The sequence below is a fragment of the Pomacea canaliculata genome, linkage group LG8 (assembly GCF_003073045.1).
Source record: "Pomacea canaliculata isolate SZHN2017 linkage group LG8, ASM307304v1, whole genome shotgun sequence".
Classification (NCBI taxonomy): domain Eukaryota; kingdom Metazoa; phylum Mollusca; class Gastropoda; order Architaenioglossa; family Ampullariidae; genus Pomacea; species Pomacea canaliculata.
This window is the reverse complement of record NC_037597.1, coordinates 29387077-29412765: the sequence shown is the minus strand read 5'-3', so window position 1 is coordinate 29412765 and position 25689 is coordinate 29387077. Positions and strand designations below refer to the sequence as shown.

General features: G+C 41.7%; 1 protein-coding gene across 1 annotated transcript in view; it reads right to left on the bottom strand.

The window, feature by feature from the left end:
* Positions 1-1117: 1117 nt before the first annotated feature.
* The window catches only part of LOC112570448 (neuroendocrine convertase 2-like), a 42593-nt gene continuing 18021 nt past the window's right edge, over positions 1118-25689 (bottom strand). The window contains exons 2-13 of the mRNA XM_025248867.1: positions 24154-24258; positions 21808-21990; positions 19440-19548; positions 19171-19208; positions 16538-16614; positions 15306-15394; positions 14636-14811; positions 14046-14261; positions 8863-8963; positions 8045-8278; positions 7699-7863; positions 1118-7494 (exon numbers count right to left, since the gene is read on the bottom strand). Coding sequence (XP_025104652.1) covers positions 7191-7494; positions 7699-7863; positions 8045-8278; positions 8863-8963; positions 14046-14261; positions 14636-14811; positions 15306-15394; positions 16538-16614; positions 19171-19208; positions 19440-19548; positions 21808-21990; positions 24154-24258 — 1797 coding nt within the window. The 3' untranslated portion in view covers positions 1118-7190. The remainder of the gene's footprint in view (positions 7495-7698; positions 7864-8044; positions 8279-8862; positions 8964-14045; positions 14262-14635; positions 14812-15305; positions 15395-16537; positions 16615-19170; positions 19209-19439; positions 19549-21807; positions 21991-24153; positions 24259-25689) is intronic.

Here is a 25689-nt window from a genome sequence, read left to right as displayed (position 1 = left end):
TCTGACAATACAACTAGGAGATCAACACAACAATCTGCACTTAGCATTGTAAGGCTATTCATCATCAGTCCCTAAATCCTTTTGGAGACATCCTGGAAAAATCTTACGATACTTCCTTATCATGTACATCAGTTCTTTGTCATTCTCTGGAAGAAGTAAGAAAAACGAGGAAAGAAAGAGAAAAAATAAAAATAAACAAGAAAAATAAAAGAAAGAAAAAAGAAGGAAAAGAAACAAGAAAGGAAGAAAAAGAAATATTTTTATAGCTCATTTCCTCAAGTGTACGCAGAGGCACAATTTGTGTTACGAAAAGAAAACCAAACTAAAACATACAATTATATAATTATTCAAAATTAACATACACACACTAGATTAAAACACATGCACAACGAATACACAGAGACACGACACCACAGCTTCAAATTATAGGAGCAAGATATCGAAGTCAAGGGGAGATGGAGAGATGGGGGAAGGTTATGTTCAAAGACTTGTTTGAAATTGTGTTTGGCATGAACTTCCAGGGTCGAGGTTTGAAATCAGAGCCTGGGACAGGAGGCAGGAGGCCACAAAGAACTCTTATCAGGAAGTCAGTCGGCTAGTTGACAGACACAAATCCGAAATCAAATGAGTGAAAAATGTAGTGAGGAGGTACATGGTCTGTAGAGCAGAAAATGTGAAGATTGCAGGGTCTGAACCCTTAGTGGACGAAGAGGTCTGCAGGCGCAAACATAGAGGAACAGTCTACAAATGAAGTAAACGGGGCGACAAACTCACAGACAACAGGAGACACCCGACAGGAGACAGACTCACCGGCGAAATTCAAGGAGAGTTGGTAGGGGTAAGGAACAGTATTCTCACTTACTGGCCTATCTACTCTAACCTGTTGAAATTTGATTGAAAACTGAGATTTCTGAAAATGATGCTCAATGTGATAACTAGCACACCATCATGTATGCTCTCCTGTTCTCCTGTTCCACCTGTGCAACTTTCTCTTTGATACAGTTAAATGCATAAGGTAGTTCCCGCACCTATAAATATACATCACTAGATAATTTTTACATTCAATTAAACACGATAGCTTCACTCATCTTTATTTGTAAACAACGCACAGACGCCATTTTTGCCGAGGATTGTGGTCTTTATTGACATGAAACATGAAACAAGTTACTCGTGCCACTGCTTGACTTCACAACTTTGAAACAGGTTCATTATTTCGACTGGTATATTTATTACGGCAAACAAGCAACAAAAATATATATATATATAGGATAAACTCACAACTTTGAGTGAGGCTATGGAAAGCGAGCTACCGTTTAGCAATAGATGGAGAGAACATTAATCTTTCAGTGAGTTCGGCAAGAAGGAGATAGGTGTGTGTGGTGAGCTTCTGACTTGAATCATCTACATGTCTGCAAGTTTTATCTTACCAATGGAGCAGACATGATGAAGAGTTCCACAAGGATGCATGAGAAAAATGTCATTTTCCATCTAGCCTGCCGGATGATAGGTCCTGCAGTGTCTCTGCCTCCTGAATGACCTCTCACCCCGAGGGAATTCAGGAGGACGTCTCTTACAGGTTCAACGATGAGCATCAATAACAACATAAACTAAAAAGTATGGGGTTTGGATTAAATACCACACTGTCTAATAGTGTGTTTGATAGATTGATACTAACCCTCCTCCCGAAAAAAAAATATATTAACCATCTGAAATCAACAGAAATATCGTTTGGTGTCAAACTTTGTTCTTTCACGTTTTCAAACAATCTGAGATTGGCATAATGCATCGCAACTGTTCGACAGCTTTTTGTAATGAATCACAAACACCGTAGACTTATCATCAAGAGGTTGGTAATGATTTGAGTCATTTTAAAAACAGTATCACTTGCTCAAGTTTTCCAGGTTTAACAATTCTGGTTGAAAACAGTCAACACGATACACAGCAAGAATCGGAGCATATCAGCTGCAACAAAATATTGCTGTCCGAGAGCGATAATTATAATTAGTAAAATCTCCTACACAATTTTGTGCAATTATTTTAAAACAATCAAGTGAATTTGACCGTTGCTTTCCTCCACTCCATTCTTCCCTCCCTTCCCACGTTCCCCTGTAACGGCATAAGGTTCGTGAAGTCACTTGCCTCCAGAACAAGAGTTCCACAAAAAGGAAGATCATAAAAACCTTTGCCTATCAATCACATTCGATTCTCAGCACACATTGCAGCTTGGTTAACTTGTCCAAAAGTGTATTTGGCATGCAAAATGTGAAGGACTTCATGATAACAGATTGTTTAAACCCATTTATGACAATTTGTACTTACAGGGCTGCAGGCAAGAGCCTGGACATTGTCAGCTTAGTCATTGGTTGTCTCGGCATTAAAAACTAAATGAAAGAAAATGCTATTTAGTATTTTTTGATGGACATTACATTAATATTTTAGGCTTAGTATAGGATAAAATTTTGACATTACAGATGCAATCTACAATAGCCTGTAGATGCTTTTGTGGTATAGTTGTCTTTTTTTTCTGGTCAGCATCGTAAAGGACAACTCCCGACTAGATAAGCCTTGCAGAGTCGAAGGCAGTGTACTTTAAATTATACTGTCTTTACTGGACTTGTTCCTTCCTTGGCTGTAAGGCCTTCAAGTTCATTTGCCTCACAAAGATGCATGATGGAGAGGCAGTTTGGTCCCTACCGACAATTTGTGAACACGCACTTTCATGAACAAGGTCTGACCTTCCCCCGAGTATTTGCTCTCCTTGTCCTTCTTGCTAACTTAAATCATTTTTTTTTTGGACTTGCTATTCACATGGAGTCTTTGCATCACTAATGAACTATTCCAGTTGTGAAGAGCCTTTTCCTTAGAATTATTCTCTAAGTAAATATGGGCAATAAACACATTTGGTAAATAAACGAAGACTAGCTTTCAACCACGAAGAGCAGTTGGAGAAAAAAAGTCAAATTAAGAGAAGGAAGAAGACTTTCCTCATTAAAAACGTGTTCACCGACTCCAGTTTCATTTCATAAAGCAAACAAAATGGCAGTTAACTGCAGTTTGCTTGATAACGATTAGTTTATTTTGTACCACACTGAAATAAGAAAAAAAAAGACACAAGGCAAAACTTAAAATACACCAACTATGCTATCAATAACAATGTCAGTGTGTTTTGCACAGAGAAGAAAAATGAGACAGTTGGCCTGTTTATGAGACAGTAAAAAGAATCAATTTCGCTCGAGCTAACAGGGCTAACAGTGATTCCAACAGAGCTAACATTGATTCCAACAGGGCTAACGGTGATTCCAACAGGACTAACAGTGACTCCAACAGGACTAACACCATCAAGCTTCGGCGCTCGTCTTTGTTACACCTCCGAAAAGAGTTGATGAAAAGGTGAGAGGTGACACTCAGTGTTACAGGTCGTCATCTGCATCTTGATGCATCTTTGAAATGTCCTGCTGCAGTAGCAGAGGGCAAGCTAAACACGGCGATCGGTGAGTCAATAAGGGCGGGGTCATAGGTCGGTCTGAGGGCCATCTTCCTCTCAGTAAAACAGTTTTACGCAGCTTTGCCTTTCCGTCAAAACATCAACAATAATGATGATGAAGATGATGATAATGATGATGATGATGAGGAGGAGGAGCAGGAGGAGGAGCAGGAGGAGGAGCAGGAGGAGGAGCAGGAGGAGGAGCAGGAGGATGATTTATGTGTACTAATTTGAAATACACAATTATTTTTTAGAAAGAGACCTAATTTAAAATAATAAAAGGAGTAGTTTTTATGGCCATTGTTATTACTGTTGTTAAACGACAAACACAAAGTCTTTCCACAATTCTACTCTGAAATTCTTCACATCTTTGGAAACATTAGGAAGCATGAGTCAGGTCCTGCTCTATAAATAGCCACGATATATTTATCGTTCAGTGATTTTATTTATTTATCAATTTTTTATTTATTTATTGCAAATTGAGCTCAACGGGTTGTTTAAAACTGTTGTTTGTAACATGCATTATTTTCTCACTATCATCAGTTAACTCACACATTAAGCTATTGAGGTCATGCGCTAAATATATCACATTCACTGAGGTCAAAGAAGCAATATTTATGTCTATTAAATACCTATCTTTAAGGGGCAAGCCTTCATACAGTTATTGTTACTGAAATATAGCTCACAAAATGCAATGTCAGGTGGAAGCTATAGGACTGGACACAAGCAATAACATTGATGATTAATGGGATACAGTTAATGAGTGGAATGTCCGTCAACTGTGAAGCAACAAACTGCAGAAAAAAGTGTTAATTTTTATGACTTATTACAATGTGTTGACATCGAACGATGGTGGGTTTTTTTTTCTTTTAAGTTCACTATCGGACCACTATACTAAACGCTGTTTTGAAATAAATAAATTTGATAATAGTGTTTAAGTCTAGATATGAAAGAAGAGCATCAAAATAGCAAAGCCTGAATTCAATGAGATGTTTCCTTCCAGAAGTATTTGTCGAATAAACCTGACCTGTCCTTAGTATACTCAACATTCCTGTCACTTCTATTGTCTTCTATTGTCAGGATGTAAATCTTCCAGAGACATCTGAACAACCCACACAGTCCGCTGTTTGACAAATCAACTAAAAAGCCGACTAGTGGTTTGCTGCCAGAGGTTCTACTGATTACAGGTCTGCATCCTTTATTTCACATCTCAGTCTGAGAAGACAGGACCTCTGTGACTGGAGTCTGCCCCTGTTCATCACATGACCCTGGGGTCAGGCAACAGTTTCTGTTCACTTCAGTCTTGGAGCACAGTTACAATGTGCGAGACAGAAAACCATGTTCCCTACCCAGCATATTGCAAGATACACGTGTGCAAACAGGCAAACTGGTCAGGTGAATCTAGTAACAACCAAAGGAAACACTGGTAGACATCATCATGCAAACGGTTTGTGCTGGGGGTTCATTTGTCACACACCTTTAGACACTCATAAGGATTTATGAAGGACAATATCTGAGTTTATTTAGGAGGAATATTCTGGTTCATCAAGCTTAGACTGCAACAAACTCTGCTGTCTAGTAAAATATTGCCTCCTGATGATTTTCTAACATAAATAATCCACTGAGTTTTCATTTGACTCATTTAAGAAGGCTAAAATAAAATTGAAAGTAAAATAGATGTCGCATTCATTGTCTTTATCTTTCTTTCTCTCTCGAGCTGCTTCTTTAATTTCTTTTTTTTTTTTTTTTGTCCATCTTTCCTCTATTTCACCTACTTTTCCTTCTCTTTGTTGCACCAGTGTTACATTGTTAGGTTTGGCGTTGACCAGAGACACATGGTTATACATAAAATTAACATATATATATAATGTCAACTTATAATCCTCCAAACCAATGTAATGGTGAAACGCATCAGCCATCCACCCTCCTCCCCTTCCTCCCTACAGCCCACTCCCCTTCCCTAATTCTTCCTTTCTTTCTAAGTAAAACAAAATGCTTTGTGGTAACCGGAAAGTTAATCATATTGCTTGCAAGGATACACTGAATGAGGGATTTCAATACACAGGATGGCTAGGGTTCCCTACCCATGGACTGATACAAGGTCTGTTCTAAATAATTTACACGGCAATGCTCACCTCATTAAACTCGAATTAATTAGCTGATTTCGTTTGTGAAGTTGTACATTTTACATAGTTCCACTTTTCTTTTCGGTTGCGCAGAAAAAACAAAACTGAAGCCAGTCTGAAAATAAAAGCTGAAAGGCATGGGACTGTGTTTGCCAATGGTAGGTCGGGTTCATCCAAGAAAGACATTTTGTATTGACAGAACGAAACAACGCCACACCTCAACACCTCATATAACTATATATATATATACGACATCCAGCCCTCCCTCTATAATCCAAATTGTGAAAATATCTTCCATCATTACTGATAATTTTATCCATCGAAAATAAGCAATCAGATATAAGATCCGATACTCAAGAGAATTGCTTTAATAAACAAACAACATGATGTATCTTTGTATCATTAACTCATTTCTGTAGTCGTTACTTGAGCATACAACAAAGAAGTTTCCTCGGAAACTTTCTGCATGTGGCAAACCATTCACATTCTAATGTTTTAAACAACTTATAGCGGGGTATCAATACAAATAAATGCCTGCTGCTAGTATGATACATAGAGATCAACGGTTGATAAGAATTCTTTCATTAGTTCCTCCTGTAAAACAGTTCCCCCCTCTGTATGTCCAGCTGCTGTGGGCATGAGAATACCTATCAAAATATCACCCAGTAACAAATGTGGGCACTTGACAGTCTCTGTCTCTTGTATTTTGATAACATCGTGGTTGCAACCTCAAACCATGACCTGTAGGTATGGTGCTGTCCCCAGCTGGACATTGTGTTGGCGGCTAGTGTGTTAAGACTGGACAAGGAGGGTTGACTATATACACTGATTGGTTCTACACGCTCTTCTTCCCCAGGGCACAAAATTCTAGCCGCGACAATTCTATGTGCTATCAGTCTGGAGAGGTCATTGGGATTGGTCATGTTCATGGATGTGATATTGCTGTTGATATATTTACATTCGTTAATTTATTTTCTGGCATTTACCATTAATCGAAACTAAATTAAAGATGGACACTGTACGGTATCCATTGTTTTCACAGTGAAACTTATAAAGAGAAGATAATAGCGGGTATATAGAATTTTTATTCACCTTCCCCCGCTGGTGACAAGTAAAACAGCAACGGTCTGGTATTTAAAATAAAGGTTCGTGTCAGAAAGTGTGAAAGTTAACAAGACGGAGGAAAGGAATGGGTCATCTTCGGGGTCACAACGAAACAAAACCAAAAGCAGAACTGACCTCTCCAGACCTTCATCCTCTACATTAAAAAAAAACAAAAAACGAGGGATCCACCTTTACGGAAGAGTCAAGAGAGCCAGCAGCCCTTGTCTTGCGCGCATGCGTGAGGCTTGACCTCCAAAATGTTCTTGATGGCGCGTGTAGTCTTCATCATTCAAAGCAAGCGCAGGGAGTAGGTGATGGACCCCTCGTACAACTGTCATCCCACCTTATGGTATCTGGCATCTTGGTTTTGTTGCTGTTGCCGCTGCTGCTGATGTTGTTGTTGTTGTTGTTGTCTTGCTGGGGCTGCTGCTGCCATGACTCTGGGCCCTTCGCCTGCTCGCACACTCTCTGTCTCTCTACACCATGAACACCCCGCTCTCATGCGCACGGCGCACCATCTCCAGTTTCTCGTGGACGCCGGCCGGCATGCGGGGCTGGTCAGTGTAGGGCGGTGTCCTGGTGCCGTGCAGCACCAGGCTCCACTCCTTGAAAATGCCGGTCTCCAGGTTGTTTTTGAGACCCAGGATGGGTTCCATGACGACGTCCAGCGTCCAGGTACCGCGAGACACCTCGGCCCAGGTGTGTGTCGTCATGAAGGGCCAGCGCGTGAAGCCGTTCTTGTCGTCGTCGTCGTTGGGCCGCTGGCTGAGGATCATGGAGCTGTGAACCAACAAAACGACACACGCGCCGATGGAAAGTGCACGGAGCAACAGTTGAGGAGGAGGAGGAGGAGGAGGAGGATATGCCAACCATAGCATTACCTTAACTCTTTACTTTACCTTAACTCTTTTAGAGGAACACAGAGTGAAAAGAAAACCACTTGGTGTCGGAATATCAAAGGAAGAATATCAACGTAACACTCACGTAGTGTTCATGGGTGACGTCAAGTACATTGTGACGCAGCCGCGGTATGAGGCACGTAGAGTGATGTAAGCTTGCACGTGTTCCAGGTAGTTGACTTCGTTCTCCGTGCCCGCGCATCCATTGGAGTCAATGGTGAAGCGGATGTTCTTCCCGAAGGAGAACTCTCTGCAAGGGAGATAAACAGTTTAAAAGTAAACACAAACATCGTGACAACTTCCTTCCAGTGTCACTGCCTCTGTCTTTGTGTCTCTCTGTCTCTGATGTCTGTCTATACAGTGTCTCTGTCTCTGATGTCTGTCTATACGATGTCTCTGTCACCTTCTGTTATTTATCTTCCTATACACACCTTTCCTGTGTGATGGTACCGGCAGTACAGTGGAACCTCTCTGGCAGGCTGGCCCACTGTCTGGCCAGGTCAGCCATGGCTGCGGCGTCCATCACACCATAGCCGAAGAGGTGGTTGAACTCCAGGCGAGCCCCGTTCAGTTGCCACTTGTGGACGCCGTTGGAGTCGTAGAGAGAATTGCGCTTGGAGGTGAGTACAGTCAGGTGTTGTATATCTCGCCAGGTGAGATTCTTGCTAGAGGAACACACGAGTAACTTACAAGGTTAGGGAGTCATTGGAACTTTCCTTCCGTGATAATTCCATATCTGGATTATGATTCCATAATTAGGTTGTGATTCCATAGTTATATTATGATTCCATAGCTACATTATAATTCCATAGTTAGATTATGATGCCATAGCTAGACTATGATTCCACAGCTACATTATGATTCCATAGCTACATTATGATTCCATAGCTAGATTGTAATTCTATAGCTACATTTTGATTCCATAGCTAGATTATGATTCCATACTTAGATTATGATGCCATAGCTAGACTATGATTCCACAGCTAGATGCCTTAACTACTGCCAAGTTACATGTCCCGGAATCTTTACAGACACAGAAAGCGGTTCGTTCTTTAATGTTTATTGGCCCCTTTGTTCCCTGTGACATCACATCTCTGATCTGAATCGAATTCTGATTGTGTGACGAACGACTAGGTTACAGTTCCAGCTTCAGAAGCCCAGGACCTATCTTCTACATGAAGAGCAATAAGAAATAGAGATAGAAAAAGACGGATGGAGGAAACAGAGTGAATGAAGGAGAGAAAAGTACTTTGCTTCCAGAGCAAGGGCAAAAACTCCAGCTGCTTCAGGTGCTGCGGCAGAAGTTCCAGAATGGCTGGCGGTGCAGTTGTTGTAGAGGTCTGTAGTTGCCTGAAATATAAAACCGCGTTTATTGTCACCGTCTATTGTTGTGAACAGAATTCTGGGACAAAAAGACAGAGCAATTAGCGACATAGGCGAGTTTTTACTCATCCACTCACTCACTCACTTACTCTTCAACAACCAAAAGAAGATTTTTTTTTTATCTTCTGGCGTTACATTACCGTTGTGAAGTACTTTTTACCGCTCTGGTCAGCGCAAAGAGAAATGTCACGTGATAACATTTGATTGCCTCCCCGCCAGCCCCTGAATGTTTTTCTCAGTTCAGTGAATTGTATTCCACTTCAGTGAGTTGTAGTAATTCTGGCTTGGCCCTCTCTATACACACCAGGTGTATTGATCTCTCTCTCTCTTCCTCCCGGTATATGTAACGTCACAGTAACGTGCTTTATCTGGCAGATGTAACTAGTGACATGCATTCGCAAGGGACTGAATGCCTGATCGCTCTATGACCTTTGCTGGAATTCAATAAAGCGGCCGTAATGTTCAAATGGCAAACAGGCCGAGCGGGTGCTTTTGTTTACCAAGAGAAGACACACGTAAGTTAGTGATGACCTACTCGGGTGCATTGTGATTGCTGGCCTTTCCAGACACACTGTGGGGAAAAAAATACCTTTTTACAGAGATTCGTGGGATTGAAACGGGAAGTATCCACGAGAAAACGAGATGTTGATAATAAACAGAAAAGAGAACTGCAAAGAAAAATTTGAAAAAAAAAATACTTTTTTTACAGTCAACACACACATCATAAGGGGTTTGGTTAGGCATGATGATGTGGATTATGTACACTTTGCAATTAATTAATATTTACTCTACTAAAGCTTTGAAGACATTCTCCCCTGCTCCAGACAAATTCTTTCCCTTTTCTATCCATTCCTTTGCTAGAGATTCCATCTTTATTTGTTATTTATAATTATCAGCTTCCTCTTCCCACTTCAGATATCGACAACTCAGAATAAGTATTTGGCAACCTCCAAAACTTGCGGGATAAAATTCCAAAATATAAATAGCTAAGATGGCAGGAGACACTTCTAGTGGAGCAGGGTTTGCTCCTTGCCCCATGGTCCACCCCGGAGACACTGAGATATTAACGACGGTTTCCAAGGGCGCCTTTCTTCGCCAAGTGTTTACTCTCTTGTCTGTGTTGACTCGCTCGTCGTTCGGCTTATTTATCGTCGTCTGCTCCATCACCAAGAATGCAGCACCACCAATCTAATTGTCTCCTCTTTAAAAAAAATCCTTCTCGGTGTTCCTGTAAAAGTAAACTGCCAATATAATTCTCCCGCTAAAGAAGAAATGACCTGGAAGTTTTATTTCGTTGCTGAAGTCCTGGAGGAGAATTTTAAGGGCACTGTAAAGTGCTGCCAAGGTTTCCTCCTCGTCTTCTTCTCTGTGCTTCCATCGATTTTCGCGAAACCATTACGGAGCTACAAACAGACAACAGCAAACAAGGTACAAAGGACAGTTCTTCCCGCAGCGACAGGCTACAACGTGGACGTGTTTGTGAATATTTTACTCGTCCTTTCTATCTTTCTTTCAGCTCCTGTATTGTCCGTTCGTTCCTTCTGTCCTTTATTCATGACACTGTGAGATGGTCAAGGGTGACCTGGGGCTGTCTGACTGGCTGGTATTTAATGCGAGAGATTATTATGTGTGTATGGAAAATGTCGGGACAAGAAATCAGTTCAAAGGAATCACAGATGCTGAAGTCAGACAGCCTTTCAATTCAACAACAAACGAGGCTGGACATTCCCCTTACCCTCCCCTCCCGTCTCTTTACCTGCTTCTCAATGGCAGCCAAACATTTAGCAATCCAATTAAGGATCTTTTGTTATATTGGCATTGTGTTTAGTAGATTTCAATTGCTAAAACATAATTTACTTAAATTAAAAAAATTTAGACAGGCCTCAACGAGCAAATGGTTTCATTCAGGTGAAGACCGCAGGATAAACGAAATGAAATCAAAGGACCGCTGTCCGTGTGCACTCGAGTATGTCTGCTTCCGGGTTCCTGCATCTTGGGGCTTGGCATCTGTAAATGTGTGGAGCTGTGTGTGCATGTGGTAATGCATCATTTCTGTTCCAGTCATCAACTCTCTAATCACAGTCCTCGGTCCAGTGCACACTGAAAGTTTGACTCCAACGTTGATGGCTGATAAGGCATGGCAACATTCTTGCTTTTATCATAATCAGAAATATCCAGGGGTCAAATATATAAAGCCGGTGAATGACAAGGTCCAGGACTGTACACGAAAGCCTGATGTCACTAAAGAAGTTTGTTTACACCATGCAGTCTCTGTCCGAGACTAGAGAAGAAACAACAACGCCCGCTTCCCATCAGAGACATTGGACCTGGACTTGGTCACTCTTCTGCTTCCTACATTTGACCCCTGTAAACCACAGCTTCCAATCCCATTTCCTGTTACCCGATTCTTTTCTATATTTGTCATTATTAGTCATCACTACCAGTACTATTGTTTATCCTTCCTTCCTTTATATGTTCTCCATGTCTCGTTCTTGTTCCAAGCGCTAACAGCTCGTTCATCACAAGCTTGAGTATGTGCTCTATAAATCACGCAGAAGAATAATAACATTATTATTACTTTTTTTTTTTTGTTCGTTTGTATGTCTGTCAGTCGATTTATTTGTCTGTCCCACAAACATTTTTTTTTCTCCCCATCTCCTCTTTTTTCGCGCTCTCCTTCCCTTTGTCATCTTCTTTCCTCGGGATGTTTCAAGTGATCATTGGACAAAAACAACATGGCTGTGAACTGCTCTGAAGGCTCCCACACGTCCCTTCGTGCTTATTTTACGCCGGCGATCCCAAGGCTACGGTAAAATTACGTGAAAAAGCCGTTCACAGCCCACGGGGAGAGCGTAGTATTACAGGTAATCGCTTTCACGGCAGACGAGCAGGATGGCGAGGGTATGACGGCCAAGAAACGAGGGTCGTGGAGGGACTGAGTGTCGAGGGGCTGGAGGGGCTGCACGTAGTTCAACGTCGCACGGACGTAACGAGAGAAAAGAGCAGCTCGGCATGCAGCCGCTTAAATGCCTGGGATTGAAGGAGCGTGACCAAAGGAAAGGAAGGAAGAAGAACCGTCTGCATGCCGTCGGCTGGGGAACCCAGACCTTTTGATCCATCTGTAGGGTCCCCCTGGGGGACAGTGTTTGACTTGTTCTAGGCCAGACCCGACTTCTGTGCCAGCTCGGAGGTGGCTATGGGAGAGGCAGGAGAGAAGCACGATTAGAAAAAAAAAATCACTTCCGTTGAAACAACCAGCCTCTTGGCGAGACTTCTTGGAACATGCATAAATCACGCGAGATAACTCCAAATCACGTAGAAGAATCCAACTCACGTACAGTCAAAAAACGTGCCTCCCACGCGCGCAAACAAACACACACACAATCTCTTTCTCGTCTATCCTTATTCGTTCTTTCTTCCTCTTTCTTGCATGCAATGAGGACGCGCTACTACAACATCCGGGTTACAAGATGTACAATATTTGTATCCCGGAGAAGACACGACCACCAGCATTTTAATTGAGTCTGAAAACCCTTTGAAGTTTCTCGATAAAATTTCTGTCTTCGTGTCCATTAATGGCGTTCTTCCAATAAAACCTATCGATTATACAATAGTATTAAGTCAGTCATGGACGCTCCCTCTTCCCCTCCACTCCACCGGAGTCTTAAAATAACTCTCAGGGTCTATTTATTTCTTCATTTGGTGTTTTGAAAGTTCTCTAAATATCAAACTTATCAATTATACCCAGCATCCAACAATTCTAAAATGGAATTCACCCTCCTTCCCCCTCCGAACCGTATTTTTCGCTTATTTATTTAGCATCCCCAAAATAACTACTCTCAGGATCAATTAACTTTAGGGTTTTGAAAATTTCATTGACAAATATCTTTTACAAAACTACGTTCAAATTTAAATTACAACCACCGATGCTGGTCAACAGTTAGAAAGCAGGGACAGACGGAGGAGGACAGACACACGGAGGATGCATCTGCCGTCGCTGTGCCCTCGCAAGTGTTAGTGGGTTGAGATGATAGATGATCAAACTTTGTTGTCACTATTCTTTTTTTTTCGCAGCAGACACCATCGATCCCATGATTGTGGAAGTAGCAGTGTCCTTTCGTAACCAAAGTGTTGCATTAGCCCTGCAGCCTTACCCCCGGTGTCCGCGGGCTGTCATGTCCACGGGGTTAAACAGTATCTATATTTAGCTCACATCTACAGCAATCTTTAGTGATGGATGCCCTCCTGGGGAGGTTAGAATGATATGAATGCCTTGACGATGTTAAAAGCCAAACATTAAATACATGCATAAAAGTAAGTTTGACAATAATCAAATTTGATAAACCAATACAGATATCCAAATAGTTACAATAAATACGTTTTAAATATTTCCTTTATACGCATTCGTGAACTTTGTTACATAACAAGGACATTTCATGTCCCATAAAATTCCACAGGCGAAAATATTTGGAGCTGCTGCAAGCGAGTGGTCGACATTATTCCCGGTCACGTGACGGCTAATGAAAGTTTCATGAAGCAGCCAGATGTCAGTTATAAATCAGGTGCAATTATCTCCTCTTTGAGAGCAGAGTTATCTGGTCGATACCTTACGTGCACTGCCCAGTGGAAACAGGGAAGCTGCTGCCTAAAAGTCTGATTTACAATCCATCGGTCGACTTAAAAATGAACTAATGAGAAATTCTAGAGCAGCTTCCTGCGACACGCACGCGCATGCGCGCTCACACACACATCACTTAAAAACGGGTATATATTTATATAAAAAAAAGAAATGTTCAGAAAAATGGACACATGAGCACTGATCGTAAATAAGTTCACCGTGAACAGACCATGGCATGCGGAATAAGTTCAATTTATATTTTATTACACCGTGGATACATCAACCACCCAGTTCTTCTGGAAAACTGCCGGGTATGTTGGGGGGAAGGGGTGTCTTTCAGTCACAGGCTCGAGCAGGAATTGAAGCTGCGACCTTCTGGTCCACGATCTAGTCCTAACCGTAGGTATGAAGGTAAAAGGAGGAGCACTCACCACCCCCGCGTCATGTGACGAACTCTTGCCGTTGCTGAAGGTGGAGGCCAAGGTGGACGAGCAGGACTCGTCGTAGCCGGCAGTGCGGCCGTCGTTGGTGGCGGAGTTGATGGACACTGTCCACATGCTGGCGGCGTAGCCGTCGCAGTTGCAGTCGTCGTTGGGACCGCCGTCGCCTGAGGCCCAGACGTAGATGTTACCTTTACCGTTACGACCCTGTGGCAAAACAACATCTTTGACCTCACTCGTCCACAAATCATGTTAAATTTTAGAAACTTTTTTTGTTTATTGAATTACATCCGCATCAGAGTTCAGACATCTGTCTGGGGCCCCGCGCCTGTCGTCCTACACTAATCGTATCACGACCATAGATCCTCAAGTTCGACGAGGTTCAGGTCTTTCTTCCATTTTAGGGAACGAGGGACTGGAAACAAGTGCCGCTCGTGGTCTTTGGGGGGTGTGAGAGAACTACAACACAGCTGCAGCTTGATTTATTTTTCTGGAGCTGGGAGACTTCTAGAAAGCTTACTTTGAGTAAGAAATGGGAAGTTAGTTGACGGGTGGAGCAGGAAGGGGTAGGCAAAGCTTACGTTGTTGACGCCGTTGACGATGGCCCTCATGGTCAGGTTGCGGGGCCCGTCCACAGTCTTGCCGTCGTCGGTGGGCCCCCAGCTGGCGGAGTAGATGTCGATGACGTTGGGCATGTGGCCCATGGCATTGGCTTCGATGAGATCCGTCATAAACGGCTGGTCGAGCATGCGCAGTCCTGCGGAACAGATTTCATTCCATTATGCAATTTTCCTGCTAAGGTCTTTGCGTGTGAAAGATGTTGGTGTAGGTCCATTAACTGTAAACTAATGGCAGCCGAGTTTTATTTTTAAGTTTTACAGGAAATTATTTTTTTTAAGTTAAAACCTGCATGTCAAAGTGGATGTTGTCGCTGATCTTTAATTATACTAACATCGTGTTTTTGCATATTTAAAACGCTGAAACCGTGTTTTAGTAGGTTTTAAACAGGTTTTAAACAGGCTCGAATGAGTGGCTCCACTCAGGCGTGTGGAGTAGGATGAACTCAATGAAGTCAGCGGTGCATGTAGCAGAGATTGTTGACGAAGTCGCTCGATCTTTGCGTGCACTTACTCCTCTGTAAATGTTTTACACTGTCAACATGGTGTCAACATCGTGTCAACACGCGGTCGACATGCATGCAATGGCTGCTGAGAAGATGAGAGGTTATCGAGAACTGCGGTGTTTGTTTACCTGCAACCATCGAACCGTAGGCCACACCCACGCCGCAAACGTTGTTGTCCCGTGCGGCCGCCACTTCACCTGCACAGCGCGTGCCGTGACTGAAACACAGGTTGAGCGACGTCACATACGTCACAAGGTGTTACGTGATAACAAAGTGACTGGACCAACGTTAAGTGATGTGAAATAGACTGAAGGTGCGTCACAGAGCATTCAGTGACGTGGCATTGACTAGATTCACGTTAACAAGGTGATGAGTGATGTGAAATTGAGTGAACAACGTCACAAGGCGTTGAGTCACGTGAGATAGACTGGGCACAGGTTACAGTGACCACTAACGCTTTGCAAAGCTGAACTGAAGTAGATTGCTGCTTACACTCACGTTATGTAACGTCCCAAATACGTCACAAAGTGAGCTGTTCTCATCTTCTCTTCCATCTTCTTCGTCTCTTAATTAATTTTGTTATTGATTTCCACGTGCCATTTATTCATCAACTCTTCTGACCGTGATCTGGAACTAGCCTGAGGTGACCTAAGGTCAACAACAGTCTACAGTTGATGGAAGTACGAATATATATATACAGTGTGTGTAAGAGAAATCATTTCAACATGTATATGTATTTATCTCTATATATTGCTAATGGGAGCACTATCTGGGATTGACCTGGTGGATTAATAAAATTGCATTGTAATACTAATAATAAAATTGTATTGTAATACTAATAATAAAATTGTATTGTAATACTAATAATAAAATTGTATTGTAATACTAATAATAAAATTGTATTGTAATACTAATAATAAAATTGTATTGTAATACTAATAATAAAATTGTATTGTAATACTAATAATAAAATTGTATTGTAATACCCTTATGTCACGACAACGCTGTCAGTTATTACATATACCCACGCAGCCCTCAACCACCCGTGTCTGGAGCACCAGGACATAAAGATGCCGCTGTGGTACTACACACTGCTCACTACTACAGTGAGGCAACAGCTCCTTCAGGTAGAAGCACTTCATCCACTCCACAGCGGCAAGTGAAGTTCTTCATGGGTTCAGGTTTCGGGTACAAACACTTCCGTTGTTTACAGGTCTGACCCTCTCCAGTTTTCCTGGGTACACCGCTTTCCACATATTTCAAATATCCACACCCACATCTACAGAACAGCAACTCTTATCGGGTCTATAAAAGAAAAAAACGAGTGGAGCTGTGGACTACTCTCTCTTCTAGACCTTACCTGTTGAACCAGGTGTCTGTGTAGCGCGGGTACGGGTAGGGGTCGTTGCTACTGAAGTCGTAGCTCGCGTCCGCGTTCTGAACAGAAAGAGAAACAATACACATATACATATATCATGATATATGGCAATATACATTTACGAAAATCAAGATATCTGACAATATACTTACACACATCTCAGTATTTGCATATTTATATTTGCATACGCATATCTGTGTATTTAGGAGTTCGACAAACTCTTGGCAAGGCAGTCAAAGGCTTTAACTTAATATTTTTCATTTCAGGCGTAAACAGCTTTATTATTCAGAGAAGCACGAATCTCAGTCAGAGAAGACATTCATCTTCATCAGTCTTGTTCAAGTTCTTTTAAACTTGCATCTTCTTTCTCTAGGAGAAAAAGAATAATATGTTGACGAACCAAACTTTAGGTTTTGCGGGCCTGCAAATGGGAACCTGACACCTAGCGGCCACTAAATCAAGTTGGCCTTGTCAGACCCTTCAAGGCCATATTGGCGAAATCTTGGCTAGAGAACACTTCATCACACGATTCCCCCCCTCGATGACACATACTTTTTTTTTTTCTTTGACTTCTTGTTTTTTCTTCATTATCAGCTGCACACTTCTCCGGCCACTATCGCAATCTACAGTCATTAACAGCATCAAGGTGTTTTTTCTTTAGATTAACACAAACATTTGTAGGACCGCCATTATTCGTTTTTCGAGGTTTATTTGTCTACAGATAGTTTCTACCTCTTCGTGGTGTTACTATATTTCGCTCTCTCTTTCCCATGTATATATCATATACACTTTATTTACATGATAATCCATTCGTATACATATATAGACTCAATATAAAAATATATGTGTGTATCTCTATAATGTGTGTGTGGGTGTGAGAGAGAGAGAGCGTGCGCGCGCGCGGACGTGGCCATGTGCGTCACGTGTTATGATTTCCGCATGACTTCAAAGACAGCCATGTTGTCACACATCAGTCACAGTCTGCCATTGTTTGCCACGTGTCGTCCACGAAACAGATGACTGGGCAACACGTTCAGGCGTTAGGCCAGGGAAGAGAAAAAAATCACTTCTGCACTTTTGGACAAACCGATGTTCATGTAACGCACCACCCTGTCCTAACCCTGGGTCTCTAGAGAACATGATGTCACTGTTACTGCCTGTAGTCGTTCTGCTTACATTAAAGATAAAACACAATTATTCTACTTAATTTTTGCCAGTCCATCATGTCAGCGCGTGTCCAGTATTTATTCTGGTTATTACAGGCTTTTTTGAAGAAATATTGAATGCATTCTGATTCATTATTAGCAAATATGCAACTTCCTGTCTCACGATAGAACACTTTTCTCTCCGAAATTTATGAACGAAATTTATTTCTCCTCTCTTATGCCTCTTTCAAATGAGATAACCTTGTAGTTGGGTAAACCTACATTTTCAGAAAATGGCATCCTTCGAGACCCGCCTCGCTCGCACTTAAAAATAAATGTAGAAAAGCTGGTTACAAAATTCTAGTCTAATTCGGAAATGGGAATGAGTCCCTTCACTCATTCTAGACTAAATTGTGACCCAGAAAAACCACATGTAGAGGCAGAGGTTTGCCTGTCATGCCAGCTTTGAGCATCAGTAAATGAAATCGGTTTGGAAAATTGTGCTGATCGATGGTCTGTTGCCCTCATCTAGACGCAGACCATCGGCCAAACGTTTACCAGGCACTTTACAGCAGGTCATGATGAACAATATAACCTTGATAAAACAGATAAAATAGGAATTTGATGGGGAAAAAACACTTTAGACTTCTGCAGCAGGTAGTTTAACTACTTAAAATCTTCGTGGTCGTCACCACCACCATCATCTCCATCACGATTACCACCACCACCACAGAATAATCGTTCATCTAAGAAGGCCACAGTAAGCAGCATATTTACAGGTACCACTCACTGTGCTGGTTAAGAAAGATGCAGAAGGGTTTTCACTATTGACAATAATCTTCAGGACGAGAAACCAAAGGTTACGAAAGGTCACGGGACGTGTTGTCAGCGCTGAGCACAAACCACTTAGTCATGACAGGAAATAATATTGTCTTTCCCAAGTTTCCTAATCGATGCTTCTGTATTTATCCTCTGTCTTTTTACTTCGGTCCCTTTAAGGATTTTGTTTTCTTCCTTCTTTCTTTCGTTTGTGCTTCGTTCTTCTCTCTCTCTCTGTCTTTAATGTATGGTGTCTCCGGTTGCCAATGTCTCTCCTATTTCCCATGTGATTCATTCCCGTCTTTGTTTCTGCTTAGTCTAACAGTTTCTATCTTTTTTCTTTGCTCTCCTGTGCACTCCACTAGGAAAGCGAACAAAAAATATTGGCAAACAGACTTCAAAGTGCAATCTTAGTTGATTGATTAACGCTGTTTCTTTGCTTATTAAAATTTTGTTTGCTGGCATCTAACATTACCAGTCTATTTTGGGGCATCCATTTCTTTACACGTTGGAGCAGACAAACACGGAGACACTTGCAGAGGAAAAGCTGAATATTTATTATGATAAACGAAGCTGGTTTACACAAGGAGAAAACAACTCGTGTACACAAAGACACATTTCGATTGGTGTCAGAATATAATTTATACTTACATAATTGTACTTGAGGTCCTCGTGAAGATAGTCGATGCCTGAGAAAGAAAAAAAAAACAACTTCATTTGGAATCGATAATGAAGAACTATCACGAGACCTATGAAGTCATCTAGGTATCACAGAGGTAAGTCGGTTAAAGAATAAGGACAACAACAACAAAACAACTTGTAAATGCTGCATCAGTGAATGTATATATCGCTGTACTTGTAAGTCGATTTCTTGTAGTGTGACACACGTGTCTGGTCATCTGGTCACGTGGACTACTCACCATCATCCATGATGGCTGTGGTGATGCCTTTGCCAGTGTAGCCCATGCTCCAGGCCGCCACAACGTTGAGGTCCAGCCCCGGCACGCCCTTGGACTGTCCAGTGTTGCGCTGTTAAACATACAGATAGACATGGAACCATAAATGTCAAAGGTCAAGTCAGATCGAGGCTTTCTCGTCTTTTTCGCTGACTGAAGGATGATCACAGACACTGATCATAGACATTGATCACAGTCGCTAGTGAGTAAGCGAACCTGACGGTTAAAGAGACGAGGCATGTGTGTCTGCCTGCGTGTACCATACATAGGGACTGGCTGAATGTTATTTCCGAGGGGATGTAAACGAGGGTCATGGGTCTCTGATGATCTGAATATATGATCTCTTCTGAACCTTGTTCTGTACCTCTCTCCCGTACATACATCTCAATCTTTATTGAGCCTGCTCCAGTACATATATCTCAATCTCCGTTGAGTCTGCTGCCGTTCATACATCTCAATTTCTATTGAACCTTCATGTCTGTTGGCTGTAACTATCATAAAAGGATGATGACAGTTATTACCATAAAACACGAGTTATATACACATGCAAATAAGCAAACTCAAGTCATCATATCCTCTGTCTGGGGTTGTTTTTTTAAGTTCGCACCTAGAACAATCAATGGCTTTCATGTCATAAAAATAGAAATCAGCGGGTGATCAGCTAATGGCGGTTCCCACACGTGCTTTGTGGTGTTGACAAAGCTTCGTCATCCTGCAGCGCTTTTCCAGCAGCCATTGGCGACTGTATGTTGTGTTTGCGGCACTCGTAATGGGCTTTTGATTTTGTACCGCCATTGACAGCGCCGCCACTAACGGTGAGAAGCCTTTACAACCAATCAGGCTGCTTGTCCCCTAATGACGTCACAGCCCTTGACAACGCTGCTGGTGATGACGTCTGTAGCTACCCCGGGGCAGAAGGGCACGTCAGTCTACCTCCATCCCGCCTACTGATTACCACGATCACCACCCGGTGCCATGGCCGACAAAGTGAATTGATCTTGTCCGCGCTGTCAATGAGCTCGTCCTCCGACAGCAAGACCACGGCAAACAGCTTGCTGTCCTCGCCATGCACACTGCTTCTAGATTTTCTTGTGTGCGTGTGAGTGTGTGTGAGTGCGTGTGTCTGTGTGTGTTTGTCATGATTATCATCTAGCATTCACGATCAAACTTTTACAAAAATTATTTCTTTTCCTAACACCCATTGGTGTAAATCACAGGGGATCTCCAACTGTCCATCACGATGTACAAAATATGAATAAATATCGAGTTCTCGGTGGTGAGCAGAATAATTTTACCTTTTTTACAATCTTTATGCACAAAAGCCGTTTGCTTGATGACGTCAGCTTATTTAAAAGAGGATACACAGGGTCCCCGTGTGACGTCACCGATAATGACGCGCGCTGTGCGGACCATACTCCGGCGACTTGTCAAACGATTTTGCTGACCTCGGTCTGAAGGTTAGGACGATGAATGTCAAGAATGGTCGTTAATAATGCATGAACCTCGGATAAAGAATGCTGAGAGGAAGTTTCGAAAGAACGACGAGTAGAGGAAAATATCAAAATTATAATTTTAATCTTGTCTGGTGATTTACATGCAAGGAGTAAACAACGAAATAAACATGGAATAAAGACTTTTTTTTTCTTTGGTCCAGTAATAATGATGGACTGTGAAGACAGAGCGTGTGTGCAAGCGCACTGGGGTGATTGTAGATATTATAATTTTTCACATTTTTCAAGACAAAATTTGTATGACAATTCGCCGAGAGATGAGAGAACGAGACTTTACAGAAAAGTTTTCCTTCGCCCATCCTTCCCCCAGTCGGGTTGGGTTTCCATCCTTGACGTGCACTACGACTGGAGGTTGTCGCTGGTGGTCGTCAGACCTGGTGTCGGAGGCAGAGGCAAGATCAATAGCTTTCATCAGCAGCACACTGAGGCTCTGTAAGGGTGCGTGAATCTAATATAATGGGGCTCTGTTGAGGTTAGAGAAGCGTTTTGTTGCGACTTTACAGGAGAGATGGTGTCTCTACACCTAAAGGTTTACACGAAGAACCGTTGTCTTGACATTTTCGATTCTTCGAGTAAAAAAGGGGAGAAGATATTAAATATCATTTGATGGGGCTCATGGGGCTGTTAAGGTTAGCGAAGGGTTTTCTTTTCAGTGACGACGGTTTTGTCTCAATGATATGAGATATTATTATAGTAAACCCCTGTATATATATATATACCTAAGTGAATGCTGCTCTACTAAATTGGTCATCTCAGCTCTTTGTGGAGTCCAGATGTAAATGAAAGTACTAAAGACTACAAGTTCAGTGAGTTCTGCTCACCAGGTACCACTCCTTGCCAAAGTCGGGGTCCGTTGGGAGTTTGACTTCTGCTGTCTGCGTGGCTTTGTCGTTGACGGCGATGGAGGCAAGCTTCTGGTCTACTCCTTTACTCAGTGCGTCTATCAGCGGCTTGTAGCCTCGTTTCTGTCGTATGAACCCTGTCTGCTGAACAGCACTTTTCACCTGCATTAGACCACATCTGACGCTTAGTCAAAAAGAATAATAATAATACAGTGAATTTATATAGAGCCATATCACGGTTCTATGGACTGGTTCATTGCCATATGAGATAACAGAGATGTAGCCAGAAGCATAGTTTATTTGAAAAACTGTAACACAGGGTGCACGGGCTTCTTTCCACACAATAAATTATGTCCTGAAATAACCCTGATACAGAAATCGATTGTCAACAATTAGCAATAAAATATGGCACACATTACGATGGCTAATTGGCACATTATGCTTTAAACAAAAATAGAATGCAACATGAAAATGTGTCAAAGGGGTCCATTTACACTACTTATACGAGTTCTACCGAGGAGAATTGGTGTTTCATGCCGAACCAGCAACTAAGGATATATCACGGCGAGGCAGTCAGCCCTGTAAACAGCGTGCCCGAGACGAGATCCGAACCCAGAACATCAGATCAATCAGTATGTATGCGATAACCGTTGCACTACCAAAGACTATAACAGTGTGAAATCTGTGAAAAATTTACGTGAACTTGAGAAAAAACAAAACCTCTGGCAACATTAAACCGGAAGTGTTGCCAGTCAGACACCACTAGGATACTGAAGTGACGTATACCAAAGACAGGGATTGAAAGAATGGCGAAGGAAGGAGAGAGATTATCAAGAGAGTATTCTCGGTTCCTATACTATACTATTCAGCATACATTGACGAATATGAACACGACTGATAACGAATAACAAAGAGCGACGATAAGCCCGATGAATCGATAGTTTCTTTGCGGAGTGCTGTCAACATGAAGGCGAGCAGGGAGACCCAGGGCCAGAGTAGGGATCACACACCGCAAGGACTGGCGGCATTCAAGGCCGGCCGTGGGCAGGAAGTGTGGTGGCAGCAAGATGGATGAGGTTCGGGGGGAAATAATGGACTATTTGTGACAGCGCCCGACATCCGGCCACAAGCAGCGGCAAGTGAGAACACTCACGCCACTCACGCAAACACACATGCGTGTGGACAGACACAGATGCACAGACACGCGCACAAACACACACACACACGCTTGTACACGGACAGATGCACAGATATGTACATGAACACAGACACAAATCCATATATATATATATACTACAATGCACAAACACAAAGCACAGATATACATACAAAAGCATACATAATTACATATATAAAAACATAGATAAGTACATACATAAATATATAAGTGGTACACGGGGTCATCACGTCTCCGTTTAATCCTCGTAACCATCTTAGAGATTATCGAGATTTATAAAAGACATCAACCAAACAAACCACAAAATAACCAACCAAACAGCCAAACAAAAAAAAAATCCCCAATCAACCAAACAAACACAAATAATCAAACACCCAAACAAAAAATATCAAACAATCAGCCAACAAAACAAAGAAAAAAACACCAATAATCAAACAGCAAAACAAAAAAATAAAAAAAACAACCAAACAAACACAAATAATTAAACAGCTAAACAAAAAAATCAGAGAACCAATCAACCAAACAAACACAAATAATCAAACAGCTAAACAAAAAAATCAAACAAACAAACAACCAAACAAAGACAAATAATCAAACAGCCAAGCAAAAAATTATCAAACAATCAATCAACAAAACAAACAAAAAAAGACAAATAACCAAACAACATAACAAAAAAATAAAAAAGCAACCAAACAAACACAAATAATCCAACAGCTAAACAAAAAAATCAAACAAACAATCAAACAACCAAACAAAAACAAATAATCAAACAGCCAAACAAAAATCTCAAACAACCAGTCAACAAACAAAACACACACAAATAACCAAACAGCCAAACAAAAAAAATCAAACAACCAATCAACCAAACAAACACAAATAACCTAATAGCCAAATAAAAATTTAAACAACAAATCAACTAAACAAGCAAACAAATAACCAAACATCCAATCAAAAATTAGCTAAACACCCAAATAAACAAACAAAAAGAGAAAACTACAGAACAAATAAACAAGCCCACAAATTAAAAAAGGTAAACAAAAAACACTAATGCACAAAAAAAAACCGCTGAAGAAAGAGGGCAACAAGTAAGCCAACAAACACAAGATCAAGAAAGCTGAGAGACAGAAGGGAGGAGGGCGCGTACTCACGTGAGGGTGAGACCTCAGGACACGTGTGTGTGAGATGCTTCGCCGCACTCGGGCGTGCGGGACCCCATAGTGCTGGAAGTGGAAGGTGGAGTCTGACCCCAGGATCTGCAACAACATCATTATTTGGCGATTACCAGACAATTGCAGCTTCTAAAATACCAGTTACAGCATTCCTGGCTTATTTATTTATTTATGCTTGCGTCAAGGTTGATGGGATGGTCAAGGCGAGGGTTACAGGTCGTCTGTGTTGGCTTCTCCAATCTCTCTTCTCATCCCCTTGCTCTAAAACATGCTGAAGGAAAAAGGACAGACAGAATGGAGAAGTACAGAAGCCGGTAGATAGTGAAGACACGGATAGGTACACAGACACGCAACACAGGAAGAAAAGAACGAATAAAGACTGTTGAAGGAAGACCACAAAGTTTGCCCCGTCATACGACAGGCAGCGAACTCGAACCCCAAGGTGGTTCTCCTCTTGCATGCTGGTCATAAAATGCAATTTACCGAGATATTTGTGTCTATTTTTGTGTATGATGAGTATTTCCGGCTGCTAATGTTTTACTTTTGGTGGTCCTTAAGGTTCTTTGACATGTCCATTCATTCACTGCTGATACTACAGCAACACTTCGACAGTTGACCACAGACCAATGATAAGGACAAACACCAAATGTGAATCCTCCCTCTTTTGCCACACGTTTGACAAACTGTACACCTCTTCCCCCTCATTTTCTTTGAGCTCGGAATTATCGTCCAGACAGATTAAAATCCATTTACAACAACACTGTGTCTGTCTGCCCCTACATTTGTTTTTGCCGAGATTTTACAGGAATCGACTCGACTGTTGCGTGCAGAAGGCCTATGTCTCCAGTTGATGGCACGAAAGACCGATCCTTCACTGGCAACTTTCTTCTGCCAGTGAAAAAAAGAAAGTTGTTTATTAGCTTGTTTCGCAGATTTCGTTGCTGCATTTCTTCTTTTTTATATTTTGTCATTTTTTAGAGTAATAGCTACTCCATCCTTCTTGTCTCATTATTTTTAAACTTCTTTGTTGGGTATTTTTTCTGAACATGACTCCAAACAATCTTTAAATGATTGCTAAGCTAGTAAGGAAATATTCTGTTGGCAATCACTGAAAAAACTTGAGGTTGACCTTTATCGTTTCTAACTTCTTTCCTATTCAATGATTTTTTTAAGTCTGTTAATAATCACATTTTATGTTTTTATTTCATTGCCAAGAAGTTTTCGACATCTTGGCTCAATCAAGGCTTCATCAAGGGGTTGGACAATGTCTAGAATAACTGCTGCAATCAGAAGGAGGTGAGATTTCTCTGTCCCCTGCACGTAAACCTCTCCTCGGAGTTCTCTCCGCATTCAGTGAGATTAAATGAAATTTCGCGAGATTTAGTGAGATTTCGTGAGAACACTCCACAGTTCACACTTGTTTTTCTCCCCAGACCCAGTAATGACACACTGACATCGAGTCAAGTCCTTCTTCTGCCCTCGTTCTGGAAATTACTTGAGAGAAAATAATCGCCA